The sequence below is a fragment of the Spea bombifrons genome, chromosome 1, assembly GCF_027358695.1.
Source record: "Spea bombifrons isolate aSpeBom1 chromosome 1, aSpeBom1.2.pri, whole genome shotgun sequence".
NCBI classification, from domain to species: Eukaryota; Metazoa; Chordata; class Amphibia; order Anura; family Pelobatidae; genus Spea; species Spea bombifrons.
In genome coordinates, this window is record NC_071087.1 from 125480008 (window position 1) to 125502723 (window position 22716).

The 22716-nt window shown below is 38.8% G+C and overlaps 1 protein-coding gene across 2 annotated transcripts in view; it reads right to left on the reverse strand.

Moving 5' to 3' along the window:
• Window positions 1-2908: 2908 nt before the first annotated feature.
• The window catches only part of MLXIP (MLX interacting protein), a 40427-nt gene continuing 20619 nt past the window's right edge, over window positions 2909-22716 (reverse strand). The window contains exons 2-17 of one of the 2 annotated variants that reach the window (XM_053472595.1): window positions 17588-17694; window positions 15637-15722; window positions 14890-14979; window positions 13852-13893; window positions 12424-12580; window positions 11181-11270; window positions 10511-10620; window positions 9665-10259; window positions 8581-8690; window positions 8005-8176; window positions 7064-7176; window positions 5822-5923; window positions 4731-4858; window positions 4390-4513; window positions 3321-3450; window positions 2909-3186 (exon numbers count right to left, since the gene is read on the reverse strand). In XM_053472595.1, coding sequence (XP_053328570.1) covers window positions 3065-3186; window positions 3321-3450; window positions 4390-4513; window positions 4731-4858; window positions 5822-5923; window positions 7064-7176; window positions 8005-8176; window positions 8581-8690; window positions 9665-10259; window positions 10511-10620; window positions 11181-11270; window positions 12424-12580; window positions 13852-13893; window positions 14890-14979; window positions 15637-15722; window positions 17588-17694 — 2278 coding nt within the window. In that variant the 3' untranslated portion in view covers window positions 2909-3064. Of the gene's footprint in view, window positions 3187-3320; window positions 3451-4389; window positions 4514-4730; window positions 4859-5821; window positions 5924-7063; window positions 7177-8004; window positions 8177-8580; window positions 8703-9664; window positions 10260-10510; window positions 10621-11180; window positions 11271-12423; window positions 12581-13851; window positions 13894-14889; window positions 14980-15636; window positions 15723-17587; window positions 17695-22716 lie in introns of both variants that reach the window. The other variant, XM_053472588.1, reaches the window with a different exon arrangement.

Genomic DNA, 22716 nt, shown 5'->3' on the forward strand with positions numbered 1-22716 from the left:
CACTCAACAGACCAAGAAGTTTGCCGTAGCGGTACATCTGACTCCGCTCTTACCCTCAGTCCAGACATCCAATCGCTCACAAAATCCTATTGCCTTCATCTGTAAAATATCTTTGACATTCTTCTTTTCTTCATACAAGAGAAAACTCCTGTGCCTGTTCATTCCCTTGTGATACCCAGTCTGGATTATTGCAACTCCCTAATAATTGGCCGCTGGCAGACTCGTTTTCTTTATTGCCATTTATCTGCACTTGTACCTATCACTCCACTGTCTCTCCACACTCTCCAGAACATATAAGCTCCTCACTTTTACTTACCAAGCCTAAAAGAACACTACACCCATTATGTCTCTGCTCTTTCTTCTAACCTTCCTCTTTGTTCGGCCAAATACTCTCTCACTTTAACATTTATCACTTCTTCCCACTTGTGTGTCCATGATTTACCTGTAATGTTCTTACTACATAATACAGACTGCATCTGGTTGTAAGCAGCAAGGAATAGAAAGAACTTACCAAAAAACGGTAGTTCAACAAATTTAAAGATTTGCTAACCACCTAACCCGCTCACCAAGCAGAAGGCACGGAACGCAGCAACTAACCGGCTTCAGATGCTTTGAAATGAATCTCATCCACACGGTGGCTCAGATGATGTCAGATCTTTATTGCTTTATAACTCTTGCTGGTAAACATTATAACTCATGCACTGGACAATAAAAATTTAACAGCAAATGGATTTATATATTTATGGTAACTCACTTAAAAAAATAAAAACAAGATGTAACAGGTAATTCGGAAATTCCACTGAAGCACAACCTATTACAGAGGGTGCTGAATTTCAGACCTCAAGGGCCACAAACGGCAACTCAATAAGAATAAAAACTGATGAATCCACCTATATTCAAGCAGGCGTAACATAGCTGGCAACAGTCCTGACAGCTTGGCTTACGTCTTGGCTGTCCTTGCACATGTTCTGCGTAGGACTGCTGGTAGCAAAGTCATCCATAGTGCCTGGATTGGGCTCCGTGCATGCAGGAAATTAACTGAGATGGGTTGCTCTATGGGCAAAATGCAGCATCATTTCATGACAATACCTGGGCATGGCGGGCAAAGCCGTGACATCATACAAGCGCAAGTATGCCTATGCGGGACCCCCACACAAACAAGCTAGTAAATATACCCACAGATGTTCTAGATTTGCCTCGAGGTCTTAAAAACACTAACCCACAACACTTAAGACAAAAGCAGTATAGGAACAAAGGAAAGCAACTGCCTTCTAATGCGTCATTTAATTCACTCGAGTAGGAAAGAAATTCTAGTCTGGCCCACCCAAGGGAGCGTAAATCAATCTCTTTATTTGAGCATTTGGTAGTTGTGCTTTTTACTTAAGCAGACTTTGCCTTATTATTTTTCCATAATGTATTGTCGTTTTGGAAATGGTGGGAATTTGTGCTTCAGAAAATGAGAGGAATTTTTAGACTGCAAATATAATAGACTTTATCCTGCTAAAATACTGGATAACAAAAAAAAAAACACTATAAAGACTTTAATCACATCTTACAACCTCATTTTTATCTTCACATTTTTTTACTATACAAGCGCCTCCTTTTCTCCACTTCAATAAAATATATTCGCATGGCCCAAAATAATGGCTAAAATAGCTTAACATGTGATGGATACTGCCCTTCACAGAACAATACAGGGGGAGCAAACAGGTGCCTTTCCAGGTGTTGCTGCTGAACTACAACTCCTATGAACCTCAGAGAGTCTTCATCTTGCTAAAAAGTCTTCTTAAGAACCAGGAGATTTGTTGTTCAGTAACATGAAGAGCCACCTGACATTACCCCTCAAATGCATAGGCTTTGGAACCTTTATGTTCCATTACATATACACAATTTTATTGTTTAAAAAACAAATACATGGTGCAAATTACCTGCAACAAAAAGACCCCTTGACTAAGCCTAGCTGGACGATAAGGAAAGAGCGAGATCAGAGACTTGCAAATCATTGCACATCGTCCTAACTGGCCCTCACCATTATGTGATTTTAGGTAGTACTTCTGAAGGAAGCCTGATTACAATAGATCAAGTACATAAACTCAGAGGAATAATAATAATATGCATACATATATTTTTTTATATTGTCAATCTGTTGTTATAGAGTATAATATGACCTTAAGGGCGAAGCATTGTCTTTCACGACCCCCACCTGTCGGACAGGACATATCTTTTGAAAACGAGCATTGATCATGTCTTATAACAAATCGGTTCGAGTGTTTGTATATGCACTACATACTTGTTCATTCATAAATACAAATCTTGCAGTGAAACTGCTCACCGAGTTCCAGAAACCGTGCAGAAAAAGGACAGGAATATAGAAGTGTATAACAATGCGTTATACTTTTTGCAGCCTTCCTCTTTAAACCTACAGGTTATTGCTACTTTTAGGGTATTTATACAAAAGGTTTACATCTTCCCTGGCACTGAATGCATTAACCCACAGCACTTTGCCCCAAGCAGCTGCAGAAAATAAACCATTGGACGCCAAGACTCAAAAATGTTTTCATTAATGGGTAAAAAGGAAATTATAATTGCTTTAGGAAAGCCATATTGTATTATTGTATGTAACAACCCATTGCGCTTACCCCTTTGTCTTTAACCCTTTTCAGTGTCGGAATGGAACTCACTGAAATCACATGCTCAGAAGCTTAAGTAAAAAATATAAAGATTCAGTCACCAAGAACAAAAAAATACAGAAAATAAAAAAAGCTTTTTAAATTAAGTCACAAAATTGAATTTCCCTTTAACTATAAATTTGTTTCTGTGATTCCAAAACCTGATCTAGATACTTTTTTTTTTTTGAGGTCATTAATGGAGAATGTTAATTTCGGTTTTTCACAGAGGACGTGACATCTTGCATTTAAAGGGAATTCCAGATGAACATGAATGTGTTTGTAGGTTGATCTCCTCTGTCAAGACTAGGTACACGGTATGGAGTGTTAAAGATCACCTGTGGAGACCTATGTAACATAAGACCATATTCACTTTCTTCTGCCTATCTGTCCATGGTTTAGGTATCCCTTCCACCTCTACTGTTCTTATGGACAGCCTGCTTGGCTTGATCAGGCAGACTTGACGGGTCCATGAGGATGGATGTAGTTGTGCTCAGCTGACGGAGGGTACGCAGCACCACTGGGAAGGAAAGAGATAGAAAGAGGTCATTATAACTTACACATACACACACATTACACCACATAGTTTTATATACACACACATACATATATCTCAATATAAAAAGATATTTTAAGACGCGTGTAAGTACTTACTCGGCCTCAAAGTAGGAAGAGAACAGTGCAGGCTGAGCCAATCGTGTGTGGTGCTGTACATCTCCTCGATGCTGTTTGTGGATACCATGTCATTGAAAGACTCAAAAAGAGGCTTTATGATGATACTGAACTGAAGTTATCAAGTAAAAGGAAATAACCACCGTTAATACGGATAACCCATTAAATAAGCATCAGTACGCTTTTTACACCATAAAACATAAAATGAACACAAAAACGCCTTGTGGTACGCTCCAGCTTATTTTTCAGAGCCTTTTAATATTCCCAAAATCTTACATACGGGGAGGGTTGAACTCTTTCACTCCCCAATATCACCAGGATCATCCCTTTTGGGGTGCGGGCCCAGGGTGACTAAACTTTTGTAGGACCCCTATTGGGGACAATATTACTTAACCATGGATGTTGCTAGGTTTCAAACAGATCTGTGGTAGAGCTCAATAACAACTGTGAGAAGCACCATGTTTTGTGTGGCACACCAATAGTTTCACCTAATTAAATCCAGCTAAATTAAGGGCATAAGAATTATTCTCTAGGTCGGATCATGGAGCCCAGGGCAACTGCCCCATCTCCACAGAGGACATCCCTGGATAATATGATAAGTGCTTTGAAGTGATAACACTTATAAAATTAACTCCTGAGATGATTTTAAAAAATAAAGTTTGGTCAAAGACCTCAGTTAGTTCAAAATCTGAGCTCATGTTGTAGAGGGAGGAAAATAAGAGTAAAATACTATTTACTATTCCAAATAATATCCAACCCTCTATACAATTAAGCTTCTCTGACTACAATCATTTCTTGCAGTCATTCAATGGCATGTAGTATGCCTTTAAATATGTAAGTGAACTGAGTTTAAGACAGGGGCATCAGTAAATTATATATATATATATACATACATATATACATATACATACATACCACTATGGGATAAGGGATAATCAGGATATAAAAAGCAGGATAGCCTTGTGAGTTGACTCATAACAACCAACAATTATTCAATACACTTAAGCATAAGCTATAATACAGTACTAGACAAATAGAAATGAAAGGATACAATCCAGAACTTCCAGTTCTGTAAAGTCTGACTCTTCACATATTTCTCAAACAGATCCCTCATATGATCAAATCTCTGTGGGGTTATGGGAACTCCAGTGGCTGGCAGCTGCTGTTGACAGGAACTAGAGAAAGGAAGAACATACTGTATATATATGATGTATGAAACCATTCACAGAAAAGACATCAAATGTTGAAAAGCTGACATGTTCAAAATGGATTAGAATTTAGAACCTTTAAAGTTGTAGCAGAGTCAATTTCTGTTTTTTTTAATGGTCCAATGAAGGTGGATTACATAAATCATAAGTATACACGATGATAACAAGGTGAACGAAAACATACTTTATGGCAACATTCAGCTTTTCCACTTCTTCCCTGAGTCTTCTTGTCTCCTCCAGCACGTGGGATCTTTCCTGCTGCAGTTTGGCAATATACTCCACAGTCTTCTGTAGTGTGATGGCATGGCTAATCTGAATTGGCAAGAATATATTTATACATCATCAGTTATATGTTCTTGCCCTGCGTTATTAAATACATCATAATGCAGCCCATTATGGAAATATACAGCCATGCAATGTAGCCAAGGAACCAAAAAGAAGTTTCTTTCTAGTCATCTACAAGCCTGATTGCTGCTCTTTCGGCACAATGTGCAGTTTTGTTTCTAAAAGGTTTGGCCCTTACAATGTAAATGGCCAGCGCCAAGCGCCATACCCCTGATAAAGCCAGCACACTGACGGGTGAACCGCACGCCGGACGCGCTCTTTTGGGAAAAAATCAATTAGGGGAAGTTCAGCAAATCTGTTTCTTTTGAGTATCTCCCTCTCCTCTCTATTGCTAACAGCTTCTTCTGGTTTATATCGCCTTGGGTTGATAAGATTAGTTTCATGGCTATTTGTAGCTTATTACCCAATTGAGACCTGGGGAGCAGGTCATCCTAGCCTAGTAGTGTTCTTTTTCCCCCCCTTCTTGGAAGTCTTCATATAGGGCAGTTTATGTCTTACTGTATTTTAGTTTTTATTTCCATTTGACCATTTCTGAGCCATTTTTTATTTTAATTATTAAAAATGATGTTTTATGGGGGGTGGGGACACATTTCAATGTTTTTTCATTGTCATTTAGATTGGGTAAACCCCTAGTGGGCAATTTTCTCTCTCCATTAATGTTAAGAACTGATACATTGGGCTATTAAGAACATCTCAAGAAAAATATACTTTTTGCCACAACTTTTTCTTGGGTTGTTTCTGGGAATTATTTGCTATGTATTAATTACTGGTCTTTTACATGTATTCTGACCCCCCCAAAAAAAAAAATTCAAGATATTAACCCCCCAAAAAAATAATATATTAAAAAATGTATTTTCCCCCTCTCTCCCCTGTCCTTGTTTCAGCACCAATAGCAGCATCTTATAGAGTCAGCTAAAAAAGTGAAATTACCGGTTTTGTGCTGGATGACACAAAACTGTTTAGTGTGTTGAAAGCGACCTTTATATTAAATCGCCTCATCTGTTCTGCAGCAATATGTTTCAGTCGTTTATTCTGTAAGAGAAACACAGTCTGGTTATAAAGGTATTATATATAATATACACACATATAAAGAGAAGGCATACACATATTACACACAGGTATTATAGTAACAATACATAGGTAATTATGAAAGCAAAAACCTGCCCAGCAAGCAAACGGGGTGCATACATTTAAATTAAATGGAAATGCTAGTTCGATGGTGGAAATGTGGCTCGCAGAGTATGTTATCAGAGTATTGGAGTGGAGAGAATGGCTTGTCCAATATCTAGCACTGTGCTTTAGTAATATTTTTGTAGTAAACAAAGTACATGTTGATACAATCTCTTGGCACGAATAGTAACGTAACAAATGTAAAATATGCATTTCACTACTAAATGGTGGACCCCTGAAGGCAGAGGCAGCCATTTTCTGGCAGGTCACAATGTTTTGTGGTAATCATGTACTCAGGATTGTTGTTTCCACCTACAGGGTCATACAAGAATCAAGTGAAAGTTGCATTTCTGTGAAACTCTTACCACCTCTTTCCCCTTCTGCTGTTAATAGAAAGAAGTATTTAATTTGCAAGGGTAAAGATGGTGAAAGCATGTGGAGATATGAGTGCATGGTACCATTATTTTAGTTTATAGTCAATTAATTCAACCCAATATGCAAAGTGTCGAGACTAGTGTAAGGTTTCATCAATAGTACTTAATAGTAGTCAATTCTTCACTGAAGGCAAAAAAAAACTTTATTGGTGGTATCTGGAACTTACAAAGGGTGGTACCCTATGGATCCAAAATGCCCTGTAAATTTATACAAATATAAATAATATATCTTATATAATTAATGTATTTTGCCTCTATTAAATAAAATACTACATTTCAAAAAACATATCTTGCGATCACTAATTTATTCTCATCCTTTCGATGCCTTTTGGCTGGGCATGTCCACAAACAATTGTTGGCAATCATGGCTACTCCAAACTCAAAGACATTGTACAAAATCACACAGCCAGAATGATATAGCATATCCCAAACATGGTCCACGTATCCTGTATCAGCAGGTTCCTCTGTTAATATGTACTAATTAAATGCAGAAAAAATGATTTTTGACACATAATTATGCTAAACAGACCCCTTAAGCCTGCAAACCAGTGACATTCAGAAATTGTACCTTGCAACTGAAGTTGTGAGAGTCGGCTGTGGATTTTCCTGAGTTTTGTGGTGGGCTGAGGCTGTGTTCAGATGCACAAGGGGATCCCTGCCTCGAATTCTGACAATCTCGGCCTTAAAAAAAGACAATGTAGTGGTAAACCAGGATAGAAATACAACAAAAAAACGCCATTTGTGTTACTAAATCACTTGACATTCTAGCAACATGTTGGTAGAGCTCCAGCCCGTATAGAAACTTTCAGGGGATTGGATCTCAGACTGTAGTTGATGGGGCATCTACAAGCCACACAGTTTATAAATAAAATAAATGTGTTCATGGAAAGAATACACGTGCTGAAACTTCAAAAGGAAGAAAGACCATTCTTAAGTGGACCTGTAACACTTCCAAACCCTACAATTTTACACATGCAATAATATGTACAGATTAACTGAAGTGGATTAGTACATCAATGATCATAACTACATGCCTTCTCTTCTCTAAATGATGTCACTTTCCCAAATCTTACATTTTGTTGTTGACTCAAATACCATACCTGCATGAGTATAATAAGCACACAGGATCTCCATGACAATTCCTTGCCATCAAGTATTATTTGGTTTGTATTAGTTTATATGCTCTTTTCTGACACGTTGAGCTTTTGTACGGCCAGATCAATGTATATAACCACCCAATTCCATTACCTTTCAATTACATCGAAAAAAGCTGCACAAGCTATAGTCAGTTTAAACAAATGTTAGGTGACATGTCCACGTACACTATAATCTGATAGAAGTAAAGAATCTATACATGTATCTTTCCATTTGTTTTTGGTACTACTAATTGTAACACTATAAACAAAAAAAACTACTGGCTAACAGCTATCACCTAGTTTAATAGCTTTCCAGACTGCAGAATAGATAAAAAAAACATTTCTACAAAAGGTCTATAACCCCTGAGCTCACAGGATGAAGGTGAAGGAACAGTTCTGCTGGTCTGTGACGGAGTCTTTTCTCTCTTGACCAAAGGCTCAGTAGATGGACTGGGGAAGATCCGGGGCTGAGACTTTTGGCTACCCTGAGATTGCTGAGCTGGCCCAACAATAATACTGCCATGGAACTCTGCCACACCAGATGCCTATGAACGGAAGGAGAAACAAGAGGATCAGAGGCTTAGATGTAATGTAAAGGAAGTTCTACTTTACTGAAAGAGGGGTGAGATCAGTGGAACATCCTCCAAGGAGAGGTAGTAGAGACCAATACAGTGAGGGCATTTAAACATGCATAGGATATGCATAAAGCTATATTGAATCTAAGATGAGGTCAAATTATGGCTGTAATAGAAATAAATACACTAAAGATACAAGATATCTATCTCGACTGCTGTAATACATATTAAAAGCATGTTATTGTCTTAGACACAAGCACGTCCAAATAATTGGCAAATGTACGGAACATATTAGACAGCACAGCACTACATATGATATACACGTTGGTGCACAGAGCCTTAATATGAAGAAAAGATCAAGATCAGCGTCTTACTCCTGCAATGCCAGCTGGTGCAATAACTACGTTGGACTGCGTTATCCTCGAAGCCAGCATGGCGTCTGTCTTGAGTGGGGCTGGGGACACTATCACAGCTTGCGTCTGACCTGTGAAGGAAGCTGAAAGAACCATTCAGATGGCAGAGGGAACATTCACCATCATGTCTAAAAACAGTTTGTACTCATTAAATTGTTCATTTAATTTCAAGGTCCATTGTGATCTTTAATTTACTAAACCTAATACATCATAGCAGCAATTGTATACTAGTAGAACTAGAAAGACCCACATCTATCCAGAGCAACTCAAACTTCAAAATCTATATCCAGCAACAATGCATGCTTACAGGATGTAACTTCTATAGCTAAATACAGATCAGTTAAATACCGTACGATCTTGGGTATAATACACACAATTTAGACCTTTTACAAGAGTTGGGAAAAAGGGAGTGCATATTATACACGCTGCCGGCAAAGTGATCCCTTAGTCCCAGCATGCCGTGTCTGAGTGCCATGATATGACATCATTGTAACATAACTTAAAACTATTTTCAAGCTTGTGAAGTTGCAGGATGGGCTTTTTATGAAAAATAAATCATCTTATGGTACTCCATTTTAATGAAATAATCAGAGAGATTGACTTACCCAGACAATGAACAATAAGCATTTAGATCTAAATTGGATAATTATGTTGAAAATTATTGAACTAATACAAATTATGATTTTGATGTTCACAAGTTTAAAAAGTAGGTAAGTGGTGGACCAAACTGTCCACGTATAGTCCCCTATATATATATGTGATACCCCCTTCCCTCTCCTAAAGAAAAAGACAAAATTTCCATAAATCTAACTGAAAAACATTAAAAAAATATATATATAATCTAGGAAACCTAAAAAAGATTATTCCCCAATAAATATCTAATCTACAGGTGTTGCACATTTTTAACCAATAAATGAAGCAAATACAAACTTAAACTTCATGTTGGTACTTACCAATAATAAGAAGCAAAAATCTAAATTAGAACAAATAGCAGATAGTTCTCCGGGACTCACAAAAATGTCCAAATAACTACATTTATACTTACCAGGGGCAAATAATAAAGATACAGTCTCTGGCTGAGGAGGAGCAGGCACAATTTTCTGAGGCTGCTTATTTTGCTTGACTCCAGAGGTGGGGAGGGCAAAGTATGTATGGTGGGTACTCTGTGGAGTTACCCCTGTTGTTTGCAGTGAAATGTTACAAGGCACTTGTTGCTGAGTTGTAAGAATGAGGTTCTGGCTCTGGCTGAAGGTAGTTGCTGCAGGATTGTTGGTAAGCGTGGCAGAGGCAGTGTGTGTGATAACAGAGTTACTGCAGAATGGAAACTTATTAGTGTCCGCCTGAACAAAAGAAGGCTGGGGTGCTAGGCGCGTATTTGGAGGCACAGTTGGTTGGGCAGATTGGGTTGGGAAGAGCGTCACTGGAGGGGGAAACACTGGGAAGAAATTCTGTTGGCTGCTTATAGAAGTCTCTGAAGTAAACTTGACTGGTTGATGAGCGCTAGACATGCTTCCCGCGCTTGCTGCTTGTTCTCTTCTCACTTCTGGGACACGTGGGAGGATGGAAGGAGGACCAGGGGATGGGATAAGCTCCTCATCTAGGTTCACAGGTGCTAGGGTGCTACTAGGCACAACAGTAGGCTAGAAAAGAAACAATTCATAACCGTTATTATTTGAGCTATCAAAAACTTTACATTGATTCTCCAAGGGTGCCATTTGGCTACCCGGGTCACCGTTCTGTCCACAGTGGTCAGTGGACATGACCTGCTGGTGAGCTCATTATCAGGAGAGCCATGTTTTAATCAAAAGCCAGCAATAAAAAGTGTGTGTCAAATATTTGTTAAATTGCATATATGATTGTTACTTACTCATAAACATAAAATAAGTCTTACCTGCAATGCCTGACTACAAGAGCGTAAAGTAGTGTCAGACATTGGGACGGGGGGAACAGCAGAGGCAGAATTGAAGAATCCTGATGGCAGACGATTGGAGGGGAAGATATCTGGAATAGAAGTTCCAAAGGGTCAGGAACACACACAGAGATTTGACCTTTAAGTATTTCCAATAATTAGTATTTTGTTTTCACAATGGGAGTGTACAAGGGAATTACATGTACAGATAGAAAGTTAAGTCAATGAGGAGTTCGCTTTGGAAAGCAAGGCATCAAAAAACTGCAAGACTTATCTCTGACATCCTAAATGCAAAACAATCTTTTAACTGATCATTTCTCACTTAGTTTATCAATTAAAATGAATTTCCTATGTGTAATTATTTGCACATTCATTATAGTGCAGTACTCTATAGATCCCTGGTGAGTTTTGGTTACACAGAAAATGTGTTTTCTTAAAAATCTTAGTTTTTCACAAAATTATCCCTGTTTAACCTCTCTCTCTAGACCGGATTGAACAAGCCAAGGCCAAGCAAGACAGACTCCCTTGAATCCTAACTCAATACCAGGAAAGTCTTTGCACAGACCAACATAGCATTTAGCTCCACATTATACTGTATAGACTGAAGGATAAAGGTTTTCTCAGATGATGCAAATGATGCTCACCCACTCACCCTGAAAGGTTTCAAAAGTGTCCATTAGATCCAAGTTGGGCTGGAGCGGAAACAGCTCAGGTTGTATCATATCTGCATTCCCGGCATGAGCTGAAATACACACCAAGTAATAATCGATACAAGGGTCTCAAAATATAGATTACATAAATGTAGCTGCTATCTTTCTCCTAAAGAAAGTAACTGTAATGAAAATGAAAAAGTATAGTAAAGAGTGTCAACAGCAAGACGGAGAGATATGGGGTATTATGTGTCCTACAGAAAACTTAGGTCGGGAATAGATACAAGGTGCATAGACTGCACATTAACATAATAATGCGATGGATCATATTAAGCTGAAATGGTCTTTGGCGTTTACCTTAATATAAACAACAAATATTTTTGGAGACAAGAAATAGGTTGGATAGAACAGGGTACAAACATGGGAATGAGACCCTTAAGGAAAGTATGCAAGGAGACATCAGCATGTGCTGTTATGCTGGTGAAAGCTTCTTTTGAAGAGTTGGTAGTTTGAAGTGATTAAATACCCACTTGATATTTGGACCTATCTACTAGATGTCCACATCGTTGTCACCCCATGTTGTGAGCTGTAAGTTGTTTAAAGCGAGTGCAGTCTGCTGAATACGGGGCAGTGATATTTCACCTGTACACATTCTTTAAGGATGCTGGAAGTCCTCAAGACACACCAACAGGGAAGGGTGTATTAATTACCATTCTATTGTAATAGGGAGATTCATAAAAAAAACTGGACCCTCTGTGTGCCTTTGAGGACTGGGTTGGAAACCACTCTCTGGCATGTTATCTGTTCATTCTAAAGGATCATTCCTCTTTTTGGCATTTGTTAATTAGGGGAAAATATACAAGTTGGAATAAGTATAGAAGCGCCTAGAAAGTAGTTTTCATGAAGAGTTGGGCAGTTCATCCAAATTTCAAGCATTGCAAACATAAAAATGGTAAAATTCACCAAGAATGTTGTTGCTGATCAAACCTTAGCCAACGACAACCTTTTCTAATACATAACACTGCTTATTTCAAAGGCTTCAGACACGCAAGTACTTGCCGATATTGCAGAAGGAGTTGAGGAGCGAGACATGGGTTTGTATTCTTAATTGCGTACTAAATTTAATGTTATAAAAGTCGATAAACCCAGTTCCCTATTACTACTTTCCATATTGATGCAAAGTATCAAAGTACAGAATTCCCTTCATTACGGTGTTAAAAACATGAATCTAAAAAAGGTACTTACATGTCTCTTTGGGGTATTGCTGATGTGAATAAATAGTAGAAAATAAAGTGTCACTGAACTCCGCCATAAGCAGTTCCATGTCCAAGAAAGGCTCTTCCTCCATCGGGACTGGGGTTTCTCTGCCATCCACACGTTTCCATGGGACAACATCATCATCCTGAAATGCGATTATTATTTTTTAAATTACCTCAATCTTGAATTGTAAATACGGGCCTCGACTGACAGACACTATCACCATTATGAGTTTGATTACTATGGGATTCCACTTAAAGTAAGTGTACAGTCCCCCTGACATTGCTGTACACTATTAGTGATTGGGTTTTTTTATTTGAAGACAATTCTGGCACTAGATGTTGGTTTTAAGTAGGGTAATTTACATAGAGTATATTGTTTAGGAATATCTGATAACCTTAAAATGTATAACGCAGTTTTCCGCCCAAAATCTTCATCTATAAATCTATAAAAATGAAGACATGATCAAGGAGAACACGCTCACCAGAAAAGCTTCATAAATTAAACGGATTACATAGATATGAATGCACAACAAAATGAATAAAGCAGGTGGCACTCCTGGGAGGATTGTGTTATGAGGTGATGGCATCCATTAGCCATCACTTGCCACTAATAAAAGGCTTTAAACACGCATGAGGGATTTATAAGTGTGTACCATCTCACACACTGGAATACAGAATGAAAAGTAATAATTTATGGTCTGCGGTTAGAACTTATAAAGAATAAATATACTCGCTTGAGGCTGTTGAAGAGACACTTACAAACAAGGCCGATGTACAAATAAACAAACATGGCTCAGGAGGCCAAAAGGTATTCGAAATAAATCTGAGATGTAATTTTGGACAGCAGAGGTAATATAGTGCACCGCCAGGTTTTACAGGGTTCCAATTCACGACATAAAGCAATCAATTCTTTGTATGTGCAATCAGGATACCCAATATGAAATGTGTGATTTTTCTTTTCTTTTTAACTACTATGTGCAATGTTTCAATGTAAACCGCTTCTTGCTGTGCTGAAATATTGGTTCTATGAATGTAAAGAGAGACGACATTTCGTTAATGTTGTTTTAAGGATCTACTATTATGGTCACAACGATGGCTCAATGTAAATGGCTTATTAAATGGGATCGCTTTATATTTCCACGTAAATAAGAGCAGGTTTTCCCTTCGGTGAAAACACACCGAGGCCTACACCCTGCCTCGTCAACCAAATGGCTTGACGTAAGAACATTGTGGAATGTGCAACCTATGCAGCTGTTGCATAACTAAAAGGAAGTACTACAGATCTACAACGATTGGTCTGTTTTGGAACATATGTGGCAATATGCTGCGTGCGCTAGCATACCTCTGTAAATAATTCACAGATTCGGATCTAACTAGTTTGCTCTGTATTTCAGTATATCAATGCGACACTTACTTTAACCAAGCTGGAGAGGTCCTCATCTTTGTGCTTCTGTAACTATTGAAAAGAAATAAATGGGTTTGCAATTGATCAGTACAACATTTATTATTTTTACAAGGTAACCTTGGCAGAAACCCACATCGCTCGATAAAAACAAGGCGCTAGCATTCATGTATAAAATGGTCAGATGCTAGAAGCATTCCCAATAAAGTTAATTAATCTTAAAATTCTTTAATAGGCAGCAAAGGACCAATCAATACGAACATCACTGTCTGGACAAAATGTAGAAATATTAACGACACACATTATGTACAATACATGCTTTAAAAAATACAATTCTAATTGCAGTAGTTTGACAATCGGCACTATATGACATCATAGAAATGATTTCATTTTTGCTGCATAGCCTTTATTACTCCTTCATACGCTTAATAAAGACTATGTGCATCTGAGACACAGAAACTTCTGTTATAGTTCAATGAAAGTGCATTAGCAGTGTGCTGGACAATCTTTCAGTTATATTTGATGAGTTGTCTGACCCTTGATTTTTCACCTATATTTCGTGTTGTTGCCTTATATTCTATATTTATCTTTTATTCTTAGTACATTTATTTGTCTTAGTCATATCACATGTGAAAACGACCAACACTGAAGATCAAGCAGGGTGAGACATTTCAATGAGTGATGAAATAGCTAGGAAATGTAGGTATACTATTATATATATTAAAATCACATCATACTTCCGTGCCATCTGCTATGTCACAGATCGCTGTGCACGAAATTGGGAACCAATCAAACAGGCACACATGCTCATACATACCATTTACAAACAGCCGTAAAAAACACATTTTACTAATACCAGATAGCATTGCTTTTAAAAACTCGAAATAAAAAAATATGATGTTAACTATAACATCTTCACGGCATAATGGACCTCTCCACGCGTATGTGTATGGCTGTTTTGCTTTGGAAATACAATACAAATATGACAATTCAATAAAAGGTACTCTCAAACACTGATTCAACAAGGAATTCTTCCACAAAGAAACCTACCCTTTTCTTGAAGTATGTTCTCCACTTGTGATATTCTCGAACTACTATCTCAATTCTTCTTTTCCAGTACTTTCCATCCGTAGCTATTGCCTGGAGAGGAAAGACAGATGTATACTAATTTAAAAGGGTTACACAGACAATAAGTACAATATATATAAGGGGCAGTAATGCCATTTTATGTCTTTCAGGGATCACTGAAACTCCAGTTTTTATCCAACAGCATAGCGGGCTAGCATCACATACATTAGTTTATAATTTTCCTACGACCGTGTATCACCAGAGGATATCTGTCAAAAACTGAGCAACAACTACAGAATTCTCACCGACATCATCAATTATGACGGTACGTAGTATAAATGAACCCATTAAAATTAAAGATCAGTATTTAATTGTAAGTATAAAACATATAAAGACATTCATGAGATAAACATGCAGACCAAGGGCCAAACAAGCAACATGTCAAACAATCAACTTATTCAAGATCCCAGAAGTTATACACGCAGAGCTTCTTTGGCACTACTTTACAATATTATTATATTAATGGTATATAGTATTTATTTATTACATGCGCCACAGGTTCATAAATCGTCAAAAGCGCGTGTTTATGGCCTAATCTACAGCATCTTGGTTGTATGTCCTAGAAAGGAATATTGCATCTTAATCTCTGCCACACAAACAGGAGCCAGAATATATACAGACACAAGTACATTTTTCACATTATCTTATAAAATAGCTAGAAACCCATACCTCAGGCCGACGGTGCTCATCAAAATCTATTGATGCATCGAGAGGGGTCACAAAGTGGCACACTGGGTTTTGACGTTTTTCTATATCTGGAAAGAAAAAAAAATAGTGATCTTTAGAAAAGACATAAAACACAACGTCAACACAAAGCTCTGACAGCTTTTGTTTTTTGTATACATTGTACAGCCAATACACTGTTTCTTGCAGCATGCTTACACCTGTTTGGTAGGCCTCGTATTATACATTTGTATTATTTGAGCCTGTGACTAGCTTAGCGCACCGACATTTCTTTTTTTCCCACAAAGCAGAAATTGTTGTAGGAAATAAAGAAGGTGCACGTCTGAGGAACTATAAACCACTCCATAACTCAGCAAAGCATGCAAATGCCCTGCAAGACATTTTATGGGAAAAATGAATAGGAAAAATTGACAAATCCTTTCAACTATGCAAAACTCACTGCAATGAGACAGAACAAGCAGATAAGAGATACCAACTGGTTCTTATATGCTCCAAGATAATGAGGCTTATTCATTAAAGCGGGAATTGATGGAATTTGCAGGAAAGTTGTGGCTTCAACTGCGCTTATTAAAATGCCATCCTACAAGAAGGGCTTAGCTGGCACCGTTCAGTGGGTAAGGCGACTTGCAAGAACCCACTGTGGAAACCGCAATTCTCCTTTCAACTCCCGCATTTGTGGATAAACTCATTATCTTTTATATAAAAGAACTTCCAACATCGCAAAGATGTCCATGTCAAAATGAGTCTGTAAACTGCGGTATAAAATATAGGCAAAACAAAATCTCATTTTAAATGTACTGCACCTAAGTTTCACAGCACTTTTAGATTTTCGTTGGAAACGGTGAAGGCGGGAGGAGTAATAATTGCTTTGTTTCAATAAAATTAAATTATGTGTGAAATGATTCAAAGCGATAGCCCTGTGATTACAAAAAGTGCAGTTAGGCTAGGTTTCCACTTGGGTTTTTGTCCGGCGTTTTTTTCTTGATGAAAAACGCCAGGAAAACTGCCAAGAAAACTGCCACTGCATTTAGCTGCGTTTTGGCGTTTTTTCTGCAGTTTTTTCTGGCGTTTTAGCCTTTCTGTGGAAATTGCTTTTTTTGACCTTAGGCAGTTTTTCCAGCCTTTACAAGTTAGAAGTTTCACCCAGCTAAAAGGGATTAGGATAAATGGCAAGTATCTGCCCTCTCCTGATGTCATTTACTTGGTAGACCCTTTTGTCTCTTTTCTGTGGTTTGTAAGGCATGCTTTATTCCGAATGTCTGCTCCTCTGGGAAGATTGGCCCCAAATGATGGTGCAAATTGTTTGCTGTTGCTTTTGGCACGCAGGATCCGGTCGCGTATGTTTGTTTGTAATGGCATGTTTGTTCCAAATGGTGTAAAATTCAATATGAACCAGTCCAGGACTTTGTTTTGTGTGAAACTGTTTGTTTTCAGCCTATTTCTCGTAGGACACACAGATACTGGGTCCATCCTCTGCATTGTAACTGTGGAAAAAACGCCATAAAAAACGCCAAGGCAATAAACCCACATGGCTTTTTCATGGCGTTTTTTCTCTCCCATAGACTTCTATTGGAGAAAAAAAGCCAAGATTTCTTGCAAAAAACGCCAGAGTGTCAACATGCTGCAGTTTTGAAAAACTGCCACAGAGCCCAAAAAAGCAGAAAAACGCCAAAGAGGACTAAAAAAACGCCAAACAGAAAAACGCCAGGTGGAAATGGCATTTTGCGATTTCCTATTGAATTACAGCTAACATCTGGCTGCATGCGTTTTTCACAAAAAAACGCCAGGTGGCGCTATTGGCGTTTTTATAGGCGTTTTTAGCTAAAAAAACCCAAGTGGAAACCTAGCCTTATAGAGTCATAGAACGCAAGTATTTCATTACATCGCTAAGTCAAAAAAAGGATTAGACATCATACTGTAGCCGAGCTCTACTTACACTGCATGTACCATGCGCGCCAAATGGCATTATTAAGACGGATTTTATCTCTCCACTGAAGCTTTAAGCCCTTGAAGTTCTTCCATTTGGGTGATACCAACTTCCCACTAAAAAGAGACAAAATATTAAGAATAAAATGATGCTGTCCCAGACATTCAAAATAAAAAAAAAACATTGACAGGTCCAGTATCTGGAATTGAATAGCCCCCACCTTCAAATATCTGCCCTATTGTTTTTATTTCAAATAATGAGGTGTATCTAACCGTGTGAGAAGGTTGGATAATTCTGGCAAACACGTATGTTTTATCATTGGCAATGTGAATGTATATTCTCAGGCAAATTCATAACAGAAGACGTTATTTATCGTACCCTAACCACTGTGAATATTTTGAGAACTCGAGCACACTTCGTGCCAAAGCAGAGCACAGCAAAGCTTCAGTCTTCCAGTAGTTCTAGGTGACGTCAAACAGACCTCTTTTTACAGTTGTGTATTCTGTGCTGGGTAAAGAGCAATGACCCAAGATAATTACTATAATGGTAAGTCTAGATAATCACCATTCTACGTATTCAGAAACCTCAGGATGAAGCTCGCGACAGGCCAAAGTACTTCAACACAAAAGTTATTGTCAAGTCAAGTCCTCTTTGATAATCAGCAGAGACTCATCAGAGATATTTAGTAATGCTGTTCTGTCAACTTTTTAACCAGACCAAAATACAGCGATCACTGTTCATCCACACAGATCTCTACATTAAGCTGCGCCCAGAGCCACAGCAGATCCAAATTCAGCCCTAAGAGGAGTAAGTGGGGAACAGGAAAGACTCAGTAGGTGGCACTGCTGGAGAGATTTAACCGTCCGACTGAGAGCTCAAACCTGTAAACATATCCTTCTAAAGACAGCCAAAAGTTTTCCGCACCAAAAAACATTAGGGTTGGGCAGCGAGCAGTAGTCTACGTTGTTGTTTTCAGAAGTAGGTGAACACAAAAGGTTGACATCAACCAGAACGATATCAGAGGAGGACCCAGCCGGTATGCTGGGATACCCTTAAATTACATTTTGTTTCGCAATCTTTTTGTTTCAAATACCAACACAGGGGAGATATTTAACTATATCCACTAACTAACACTATATATAGCTTGTGCTTTAATCTCCATGGACCCAAAATGATTTGCTATCTAATCAATTTCCAGTCCTGAAACTTTCTCCCTCGGAGATAAGTAAAGGGGAGGAATAATCATGTAGATCCTGAAAACAGGAACCTAAGATACTTTTCTCTCCAGTACACACATACGATGGGTTTTGATCAGTGGCGTACCTACCGGGGTCGCAGGGGTCGCGACTGCGACCGGGCCCCGGCGGCAGGGGGGCCCAACCCAAGGGGCCGCATGAAATCGGGCCCCGGCGGCAGAGGGGCCCAAGCAAAGGGGCCGCACGAAATCGGGCCCCGGCGGCAGGGGGGCCCAAGCCAAGGGGCCGCACGAAATCGGGCCCCGGCGGCAGGGGGGCCCAAGCCAAGGGGCCGCACGAAATCGGGACCCGGTGGAAGGGGGGCCCAAGCCAAGGGGCCGCCCGATACCTTTTTATGTTTTTTTTTTATTATTTTTTTTTTAAATAAGGCAAGCCGCGCCACGGAGCTGGCGACGGCCGCCTAATCATTGATGCAGCGTGAGGGGCGAAAGCTCCGCCCCCTCACGCTCAGAGTGTAGGATCACATAGAGCATGAGGGGTGAAAGCTCCGCCCCCTCATACAGACTGCAGGAGCACTGGATCGTGCCACAAGAGCTGTATGAGGGCTGAAAGCTCTGCCCCATCACACAGACTGCTGGAGCACCGGATGTCGTGTCAGTCACGTACATCCAGTTTGAAAATAAAACGGCAGTCTTCATCTATCGCTCCATCAGCACTACATCAGGGCCCCAAAGTGGAAGGAATAGGGAGGTCGGTACAATAATGTATTTAAAAAAAAAAATATTGTATATGGCATTAAATTATTATTTCATTATTATTTCAATTATAAACATAAAAATAAATATATGTGTGTGTCTGTGGAGGGGGACAAAACGCATAAAGTTTTTTTTCTTTAAAAAATGGAGATTTCTAGATTTATTTTTATATAGATATACATATATAAACACTTATATATAGATTAGACACACAAGTTCAGCTCCCGAGTGTCACCTTTGTCCCCATCCAGCCAGGCACAGGATGGGCTGTTTGGGGACAAAGATGGCAAACCCTACGTGTGTTATCTGGGTGCTGGTCAGGTTCTATGTGGGCAGTGTGGAGGCCAGGGCTGGTTTTGGGGTGCGCAACCTGTGATCTATGCCTATAATTTAGGGGGTTTTAAATATACCTTTAATGCAGAGTTTTTATGTGAATTCTATTTGATCTATATCTGCAATGCTGGGTTTGTGTGTTATTCTGTTGATCTATATCTGCTATGCTATGCTTCCATACATTATTTATGTATTCAAAGAAAAAGGAGCGCATGTACAAAAGGGGCCCTATGTACATGCGCCCCTTTTTCTTTGATTATGCCCTTTGTACATGCGCCCCTTTTTCTTTGATTTTTTACAGATATGATTCAATATGTAAATTTAATTTGTTGAATATTTTGAAAAAAAATTGTTGGGTAAAAATCATGTTTTTTTGGGGTGGGGGTGGGGGGTACCTTAACAGATTCTCGCACCCGGGCCCTGAGGCGTCTAGTTACGCCCCTGGTTTTGATACATATATACAGGATTTATTGTATTCTGTAAACTCAACAGTATGTGTTTATTCTGCATGTCGAAAACGTAGGGCCTGCTGAAAGCGTCAGATACCGTTTAAGATTTGTCCACAAGCTGTATGTGTAGATACCAGTTACTACTTTAATACCTATACGTGTCTTATATATACACACAAATACAGTTACATATATCAAAATTCATCAAAAATTATGGCTAATGTTAATCAAGTTAAAACTGGAGCAATTTTGGGACAAACATTTACATTTAGCACTTTATGAGGTATTTCCTTAGCATTTGCACCTATGGCCCAATAAGACTATTACCCGTAGCTTTGGCTTACGACAGATTTCCTGCAAAGTAAGATCGCAGACAGGCTGGGGTGCCAGACACGACAGCTGTACGTCGTAACAGGTGATGTGCTTAAAAAATCCCCAATAACAGTATTGTCCCGAAAAAGTATTGAAAAGATTCGCTAAATGCCTATAACTGCACAAACAAGAGAATTTATTGGCGCAGGTGTAAACATATAAAATGCAGGGATGTTAACGGGGGGGGTTTCATCCTCCCCCATCACACTGATAAACTAGAAGTGGTACTTTTTTAAAGCCAGCAGCAATTTTTTTGCGACTGCATTTCTGCAAATGTTTGGCAAAAAAAAGTTAAGCTGAACTGGTCGGTTATATTTACATCAGAAACCACTTTGTTTGTGCTAAGTTGCATTATATACATAAGGCATATAAACAGCTTTGGTTTATGCTCCTTAGGTTAATGTAAAGATTTTTTTCCTGACATGTCTTACTTAGTTTGGAAACAGCTTAAAGAGTTTTACTACTGAATGTATTTTCTAGATCTATAAGCCACAGCACTTTATGATTTGCACAATCCGAGTTTTGTTCACTTATGTAACTCGGACAGAACCATCAGGGTTCCAAGCATACGTAACATCTAAGGCAAATTGGTCATTATTATTATTATTATAATACTTTATTTATAAAGTGCCGACAGATTCCGCAGTGCTGTACAAGATGAAAATTTTACAGATAACTTCAAGTACAACACAGCAATTGACATACAGATACAAGAGGAATGAAGGACTCTGTTCCCGCAGGAACTTACAATCTAGGTGACACCTAGTCACACCTCTCCATGGTATGCTGGAGTTATTCTACCTGAGGATCTGTCCCTCTGCGTCTGACTGCTACCCATACAAACCAGGGTGATGCAGAAGAAGAAAGATGTTTGCCAACAAATGTCTCCCTATTAGACCGCCAAGGAGAGGGAGCCATATTGGGTGTCTTGAGGGAAAGCCACAAGTGCGTTCTGTGCAAAGTGTATAACAATTTCACCAAGATCAATAATGATTTCTGCATGTTTACATTGTCAGATAATTTGAATACAGCATCTCTCTGTCAATAGCTGACACTGTCCACATACACATTAAACTATGCTACAGGAGGGCGCGGGAAACTTTTGATGCCCTTTTGTAAACCAGCTTCTTAGTTTACATTTACACATATATATATATATATATATTAGTCATCAGGATAGTTTCACACTCATTCTTAAATTCCTTTCCGGGGCTTCCAACTTGCCCTCGTTGGCACCCAGTGTCTGTTTATCTAGCTGCTCGGAACACTTCAATGAGTGCACTGTAAACGTTTGGCCATTAGCTACACCTACCTCACCCCCTTCAAAGAGTAAAATAGAATCAATGCATACCGTGAGCTCTTATAAAAGCAGAGTGCCCAACTTTAGTTTTATTGCCTATACTTGGACAGTCCCCAAATATTTTTTACATTTCTGCTTGCCTATTGTGTTGTACTGAGAAACACATTGGCACCTAAACAAACATTGCCTACTAAGAATTAAAAGAGCATCATTTTCCGACACATATGCTCCATTTTTAGAAATCTAATAGTTCCTAAGACCTCTCCTTCCCCTATAAGGTGGCAGCGTCTACTCCACACTCAGAACCAGATCTCTGAAGGATTCCAGCAACAGATCACCCACTAAAATAGAAGTATGCATTGCACAATACAGAACACAATAATGCCTTATTTAAATTTAAGGTCAAACAGTATATTTTTGGTAAAGATGGATTAAGATACCACTGATGTGTCCCTGGTGTCTGGGACTGTAGTTGTGGATAACCCATTTCTGATAATCTGACAATATAAACCCAATGTATAACTGGGACCTGGTGAACACTTCAAACAATGAATATGTTTTTCAGCATTAAATACAATGTTGCATACATGTTGCAACGGGTAGGTAGGTTTTAGGCTGTACGACCAACCACTGTTTATGGTTGTTAAAATAGCCATGTTTTAAAAATATAATGAAAATTCTGAGATTTAAACCACACTTATGACAGACTGAACAGTACCAGACACAGGTCGTG